The 8,352-nt window shown below is 39.1% G+C and overlaps 1 protein-coding gene across 1 annotated transcript; it reads left to right on the top strand.

The window, feature by feature from the left end:
- The first annotated feature begins 4,768 nt into the window (after positions 1-4,768).
- On the top strand, positions 4,769-8,130 carry LOC306648656 (myb/SANT-like DNA-binding domain-containing protein 7). Its single transcript, XM_079118861.1, has one exon. The coding sequence runs from the start codon at positions 5,269-5,271 to the stop codon at positions 6,352-6,354; it is 1,086 nt and encodes a 361-aa protein (XP_078974987.1). The 5' UTR covers positions 4,769-5,268; the 3' UTR covers positions 6,355-8,130.
- Positions 8,131-8,352: the final 222 nt, after the last annotated feature.

Here is an 8,352-nt window from a genome sequence, read left to right as displayed (position 1 = left end):
AACTATATGCTGGTTCCGTGATAAATATGGTGGTGATTTAAAGGTATCATTTGAAGAAAATAGAGCATAGGGAGTGCCTAGGACAGCAAATCATATTGGCCCCTGAAACCTAAGAGTATATATGAAAACAGTTATTAAATAGGGACTTTTTTAATAAAAAGTGAGTCATTTCTAAGAAATACCGATCAATATCTTGCTGCCTTAATTGTTCTGCAATAAAATTTGACACCTTACCTAAATGGATAAAATATAAAAGTGTCTCCCCAATGCAACATAAAAATCTCTAAAAGAGGTAGATGTTCTGGATTTATTTTCCAAAAATTGATAATTGACAGTTACTTCAGAATGTCTCTTCCTCTAGAAGATCCAAAGCAAGGAAGATTTAACATGGCAGCACTGCCACTAAATGTGTTTTGCTTTTACATCTTGAAAAGTTTTACAAGCAAACATGTTTAATATGAATTTTTAACACAGTGGAAGATCTGAAAGTCTAGGCAAATATTTGAGGTAGGTACAACTATTTTCAGAATACAAAATAAGATTAGATATGCAATCACTCTGATTTTTTTGAAACTCCATGTAATTTAAGTATTCCCTATTATTTTTGTATTACTTTGAACTACTAGTAAACATGTTAACAAAGACAAAATTAGAACACAGCAAATTGATTAATGTAACACTTGAAAGAAGCACAATTCACATTTACATTCTAACAGTTATTTCTCATTTGATGATAATGTGGGTCTCATATATTTTAATATATAAATATAGTCTTTCTGGATTATATATATATATATTATATTATATTATATTATATTATATTATATATATTTTATATGCATATATATATATAATTTTTTCTGGATTATATCTGACCCCTCATTCACTATATCTAGGGGCATAGATAATTCTATTAAGATTCTGTGGCCCCTAGAAGTTAAGAAATGATATAATAATTGAGATCAAATTAAATGCTTTAATAGCTAGTATTAGAAATATTAGTAATGAGCTTTCTGTTCTCCAATTTAAACAAAGGTTTAGATATGATGATTGAAAGTAGGCCTGTGTTACTGCAATCAAATGCCTTACTATCCATTGGGAATTGGAGATCATTAAGAATCATCTAATGGACAGTTGGCATAGCAATAATAATAGTCTGGATCTTATTGAGTTACACCATCACATCCAGGATATTCAGAAAAGAAAATATAATCTCATAGATGCTACATCTCTAACTGATCAAATACTTCATGATTGAATGGCTTTAATCCTAGAAATATGTTCAAACACTCTGTATGGTATATTATTGGAATATTATGTTTGCTACTAATTCTTTTTATATCATAAAAATAGGTTGCCATACCCTCAAAACCAAAATGTGATATCTCAAAGTAACTGCCCATCATTTACATTTAAGAGAAAAAGCAGGAGATGCTGGAAACCACCTATGACCATCAAATAAACCAGGCTTGTTTGCGCAGTCAGATGAGAAATCTGGTTCTCAGGAACTGGCAGCTTTGAGAGATTGCTTCAGATGTCATGAAGTATGTGGTTTCCATGAAGAGTAGCTCACAGCCAGAATTTGCTGGTCCTCGATGTGCCACAAGACCTGCTAGAGCAAAATGACTTCCTTAACTCCACCTCATCCTGTTTCTCATGGAGAAACTCATAGGAGGAGAAGCTCCTACCAGTCACTCTTCGATTGGTACCACTATAAATAAAGCAAGTGTTGGCTCCAGTCTTTGTTAGAACAAGATGCTCAGCATAGCTTGATCTGTCACATCCCCTGATTCAAAAAAATAATTGTCTCCTGTGATTTTTTTCCATTAAATAAATTTCTCAGTAATTTCAGGTGGTCCATCCCTTTGACATGAACCCTTTCCCTCACCCACGCTGGACATGTACTGAGAATTTTTTTTCTTAAATCTCTGTCTTCATTATTGTATTGGGGATAATAAGGTCAGTTCTGCTGCTCAGAATATAATGGGTATGCAGATTATAGAGGCTACACAGGTTTGGGGAGGCAAACAAGGACTTTTAGAATACTCAGATCATAGGGGCTACACAGGCTACAGAGGAAACTCAGGTTATAGAGCATATGCACATCATGGAAGCTATATTTTTAACAGTTTGTGCAGATCATATGTGCTATTCTGAGAAACAAAAAGTCTGATGGTTCACTTTCAGAATGTAGACTTAATTGGATACAATTTTAGCCAATTTATTTAAAATACTTCCTTTTGTCTGCTCTAATTTTAAAATTACCCAGTTGAATAGATTGCAACCCAAATTCCTCCAATCAGAATGAATGGCACCAGTCCTGCATTAGGTTATATATATATAAGCAGACGAGTTGCACACCCAGGTGTGCTTACTAACCAGGTTCTGGTAGCAAATCCTTCTGACAGAAATAAAAGTTTTCTTACCTACCTACTTTTGAACATGTGTTTGAATTTTTGTGGTGCCTGAGTACTTGTGACACTAATGTTATTTAGCCTCTCAGGCCATACAAATTTCTCAGATGAAAGAGTCAATAATGGACATACAGTTAATTTAGACTAGTCAAGCTACAAAGGCTATCTAGGACCTAGAGGCTACACAGGACATACCAGCTGCATAGCTGATAGAGCTTGCATAGATTATAGAAACTACTAAGATTATAGACACTACTCAGGTCACAGAGAATATGCAAAAGTTACTTCTTAGGTCATAGATACTAAGCAAGATATAGCATCAACTCAGGTCATAATTCTAGGCAGGACATAGTGCTTACTGATGAATTACAGGTTACTGGGACCTCACAGGCTATGCAAGTCATTTAGGCAAATCAGCACAAAGAGGTAAAGCAGGTCATAGAGGTTATGCTGTTCACAGAGGGTTCTGTGGTCATAAGACTACAGAAGCTCCACATGCTGTAGAGGCTAATAAATTCATTTAGGCTACTAAGGCCATAAAGTTATTCAGAACATCAAGTGTGATCAGGTCAAACAACATAGTTAGATCATATATATTAAATAGGTCATTCAGACTATACAGTTGATTGAGTCTTCTCAAACTAGACACTACAAATGTCTTAGTGATTACTAAGAATATTATGAATATTCAGATCACAAATTTTATGCAAGTCATACAGGCTATAAAGATCATAGATGGTTTGCATGTCATTGAGTCTGCTCAGGGGAAAGGGGCTATGTATGTGATTGAGGTTACTCAAACCATAGAGCCTGCAAAAGTAATAAAGTTATATTTATAGAAGTTTATTTACACTACCTAGACCATAGATGTTATGCAAACCAAAGAGGTTGCAGAGGTCACAGAAATTACTCTGGTCATAGTGGCATATATACATAGTGGGCATATATACTACTCATGGTATAGAACCTACTCTGGCCATAATATCTGTAATAGTTAATTTGAATTGTCTACATGATTGGATTAATGGGGTGCTGATGATTAAGAGGCCATCAAATGTCATACTTCCCATTGGACTGTGAACCTCCTCAGTGTTTCAATGAGAGTTTGTCTAGGAATTATTGGAATGTGGGATAGTGAACTGAAGTAAAGCGGTCCATAAGTATGGGCAGCAGTGCCAAATAGGATGGACTAAAAGCTGGAAGAACAAGGAAGCAGATGCAGATGCAAGCTCAGCTTTTCTTGAATGGGTTTTTGATCGCTACTTTAATCATTTAAGGATATCAGACCCTCACTTCTTCACTTTTCCAAAGTGTACTCTGCCAGTGATTCTCCAGGTAGTTTCCAGTATCCTTGGTCTTGGACTAGGGTAGCACTGTTGATCTTTCTTTTTCTGGGGCTCCTGCATCTTGGACTGTGCAGCTGCTGGTTCTTCCAGCTCTCCAACTTCAGAGGCCATTTTGGATTATCCAGCTTCTGGTCACGTGAGTCAATCTAATAAATCCCCCTTTAAAACCAATTTCCTCTTGATTCTGTTCCTATAGAGAACCCTGACTAATACAATTTCTAATTAGAAATTAGAGACTATAGGTACCCAAGTCTAGTAATGTCATAGAAGTTGAGTTGGTAAAAGGGACTATTGAGGTAATAATGGCTACTCAGAACTAGAATATGAAAGCCACAAGAGGCTCCAGTGATCATAGAAACTACTAAGGTCATTTAGGCTACTCACACTAAAAAGGATACAGAAGTCATAAAGGCTATGTTGGCCTTAGATTTTGAACAGCCCATAGAGTCTTCTCAGAATTAAAAGGTTAAGCAGCTCAGAGAGACTACAATTGCCACAAAAGATATTCACTTTATAGTGGTTATACAGGTCACTGATAGTATGTAGGTAATAGAGGTTAGACAGGCCAGAAAGTCCATGTAATTCAAATGTCTAGTCAAGTCATAACATTGACTAGGGTCATAGAAGCTACACAATTCATAGGGAATATTAAGATCACTTTGACTGCTCAAAATATAAAGCATATGTAGGTAACACAGGCAATAATGTACTCTGAGGTAATGCAGGTCATAGAGGTTACTCAGTTCACACAGAGACTACTCAAACCTAGAGGCTATTCACAAATTGTCTTAATAAAAATAATAGTTTTCAAAATAAACAACAACCAAGAAGAAACAGTCCCTGAAATACCAAACATGTGTTCTTTCAAATCTCACACTTGGATGAAACACTGGGTAATGTACTACATCATTTAATTTGTTGAAATAATCTGAGACCATCACTCAGTATTCAGTACTGAGAATATTTTTTTCTCAGCTATAAGAGGCAAGTGGCAAGACCGGACGCAGTGGGCGGGCGGGAACGTGAAGTCTCCGCGGTGCCTGATGGGGCAATTCGGTGGCGGGTAGCTGTTGCGGCAGGGGTCCGCTCGTTACTGCCGTCGCAGTCCCTGCCGCCTCATGGCGGCCATCGGAGTCCACCTGGGCTGCACATCAGCCTGCGTGGCCGTCTATAAGGATGGCCGGGCTGGTGTGGTTGCAAATGATGCAGGCGATAGAGTTACTCCAGCTGTTGTTGCTTACTCAGAAAATGAAGAGGTGGTTGGATTGGCAGCAAAACAAAGTAGAATAAGAAATATTTCAAATACAGTAATGAAAGTAAAGCAGATCCTTGGCAGAAGCCAGAAATGCGGTCCTTGGACCTGGCATCTCAACAATTAGCCCTGAGAGGGAAGAATCGGCTGGCTCCTGGAAATATACTGAGAGTACACAGAGCTTCCCCACACCTTCAAATTTGCACCTTGCTGCCAGGAGCTTGCTTCAGTAGCCTTCCTTCCTTCCCAACCCACTATGGCCACTTCCAATAGCAGTGCGGGCATCCGGTGGTCCAGACAGGAGACACGAACTCTTCTCTCCATACTAGGCGAGGCAGAATATATTCAACGCCTCCAGACTGTGCATCATAATGCAGATGTCTATCAGGCCGTGTCTAAGCGAATGCAGCAGGAAGGCTTCCGCCGCACCGAACGTCAGTGCCGCTCCAAGTTTAAAGTTCTGAAGGCATTATATTTAAAGGCCTATGTTGCCCATGCCACAAGTATGGGTGATCCACCTCACTGTCCATTTTATGATACGTTGGATCAGCTTCTCCGAAATCAGATAGTGACTGACCCAGACAACTTAATGGAGGCTGCTGCTTGGGCCAAGCACTGTGATCAGAACTTAGTGGCCTCTGACACCCCAGGGGAAGAGGGAACCAGCATTCTGAAAGCAAAAAGGAATCAGACAGCTGATCATCAGACTATCTTGAAAACAGTTAAGGAATCAGATGAGGATTGTCAGCTGAGAATCAGTGACCAGATGCAAGAAGCCAGTGACCTCGAGGACTCCTGGGCTGAATCCTCGGGTGCAGGGTGCTCTCAAGGGACCCCCAGCTACAGCAGCTCCCACAACCTTTTCAGAGGTGCAGCTGCTCTCTGTCAGAGCAGCCCTATGACCGGACTGGGTGTGGCGGGTGAACCCAGTCCCTGCACCAGCACCAGCCGAAACACTCCTTGTGTAGCCTCCACACCGCGGCCTCCAGTCTCCTCTTCCAGAGTTGGTTTTGTCTCTGGTGAGGACAGGCCTTTGACCAGTGAGCCCCCTCCAAAGTGGGCAAGGCGAAGAAGGCGGTCAGTGGCCAGAACTATTGCAGCTGAGTTGGCAGAAAACAGGAGATTGGCACGAGAACTTTCAAAGCGTGAGGAAGAAAAACTGGACAGGCTGATTGCTATTGGTGAGGAGGCCAGTGCCCAGCAAGACGCTGCCAATGAGCTGCGCAGGGATGCTGTCATCGCAGTCAGACGCTTGGCGACAGCAGTGGAAGAGGCAACTGGTGCTTTTCAGCTAGGGCTCGAAAAATTGCTTCAAAGGTTGATTTCAAACACCAAAAGCTAGGAACTGGTTACAAAGGATATATTTCCTAAATGGTAGAAATTATTTTCAATGCCTGCCTTCTGGTACTCTGACTCCTTTTCTATATCCTCAGAGAAAAAGAGTAGATGAACCATTAATATGCGTAGTAGTAGGGAGTAAGCTTGTGAGTTCCTTTTCCTGAGATACTCTGCTAATTGAAAGACCTTTCAGAAGCATGAGAGGTGGCCTAATAGAAAATTGGTAGAGCCAAGTTCAAGTGAGCTAACTTGTCCTGGCTTTGTGACAGATGTGAGGCAATTTCCTTTACCTCTCTACAACAGTTTCCTCATCTGTAAAATGGTGGGTAGATAATAACTCCTGCCCTGCCTACCTCACAGGGTTGTTGTGAGGATCAGATGGCTAATAGATGTGAAAGGTTTAAACTTTTAAAAGCACTATACACATGTAAGTTATTATGCGTCTAACCTTGGCTTAGGCAAGGCCAGGGTGCGCATGTTAGTTTACAAGTATGGCCATGTACCATGACCTCGTTGCTTGGATCTTTACTTGTTTAATTTGCTTCATGGAGTATGAGATCTAAATTTTTTAAATCCCTCTGTGGCTCATTAGACTAGTATAGGCACAACATGTATTTGTCTCTTATAATTTTACTGCTGTGTCTCTGACATATCTACTAGTAAGTGCCCTATTTTAATAGTGAAACCAGCTTTCCCTCCTTAATTTTACTAGCTGTTAGTCTTCTATCAAGATAAGGATTATAATTAGCTGACTGGGAACCACAATAGTGTTGTGGTTCATATTGATAGTCTTTGAAATGGTGAAATATTGGCTGTTTTATAAAATAGTAAATGTAAGTAAATTCTTTGCATTTCATATCATTTGGGTCCCTTTGTGTACACAAGTTATATCTTTAAAATTGGTTGCCATTTGAACCTTTGGGAAACAATTTGGATCATATCAATTTCCCACTTACTGTTAGCTAATTTTGTTCCTTTTTATTATGTTTTTGCCTTTGGTTTTGGTTTATTTTTATTTTATTTTTGTTTAGTATGTTATGAAGGGCACACCCTTGAAAACTTTCCTTCCAGGGAACTATCCAAGGTTGATCACTTTTTCTCAAGTGGTATAGATAAAAGTTCAAGTACTTAGTGGCATCTGTTGGAAGAGAACAGCTTTGTTTCCTGTTAGCTCTGAGAACACTAGAGGGTGGTATGGATAGAAACTGCCTGCGATAAGTAACTCCTATTAAGCTCAAACCCTCATCAAACACACTCCCCCACCTAAACACACACATTCCCAGCGTGATAAGCAATGCTTCCAGTTTGCTTTAGAAGGAAAGTCATTACTTAAAACTCAGTGTTTTACTTAGTATTTTGAGGAAATTTAAATATAGGAGTCTTGGGCTTTAAAAGGCTTTCCTGAAGTCAAGAAGCTGGGAGGGGAAAAAAAAAATATGTGGGGAGAGGTTTTGTTTTATACACTGCAGGCCTGGGTTCATATCTAAATCCCAGAAGTGCAAATAGATAAAGAAGTGGTGAGAACAAAACTGGGACCTACCTGAAATGGTAACAAGCATGCTGCTCTGATAAATGACTGGTGGATATGTGAAGCAGCTGGTGTGGTAGAATGCACTAGAATCTAGTTAGAACTTCTAGGCTCCCTGTTATGGTTCATATGGTTAGGCAAATCACTTATCCTTTTTGTGCCACTATTTATTTAACTGTTAATTGAGAGATTTGTACTAGATGATTTTCTTCCTAGTACACTTCAGTTCTAAAAAAAAAAAAAAATAAGAAATAGCATAATTAAAAAGTGAAAACGAAACCTTAATTGTAACATTTTTAGTCACAGCAGCATATTAATGTATGTTTGAAATACTGGCAACAATTATATTTTAAGGAAGCATCCTATGGTATTAAAGTTTATTAATGTACCCATGAACTTCTAAGCACTGCATCAGACCTACACATTCCTTACTTTCAAGAAGCATGTATTAAGGCATTGAAATGGATACATATA

This window comes from Sciurus vulgaris (genome assembly GCF_902686455.1).
Source record: "Sciurus vulgaris genome assembly, chromosome: 17".
In the NCBI taxonomy this organism is placed as follows: Eukaryota; Metazoa; Chordata; class Mammalia; order Rodentia; family Sciuridae; genus Sciurus; species Sciurus vulgaris.
Note: the sequence above shows the minus strand (reverse complement) of the source record. Positions and strands in the feature narration are given on the sequence as shown.

What these genes read in the sequence shown, in the direction of transcription:
- LOC306648656 (XM_079118861.1), top strand. Translation starts at nt 5,269, where the DNA reads ATGGCCACTTCCAATAGCAGTGCGGGCATCCGGTGGTCCAGACAGGAG.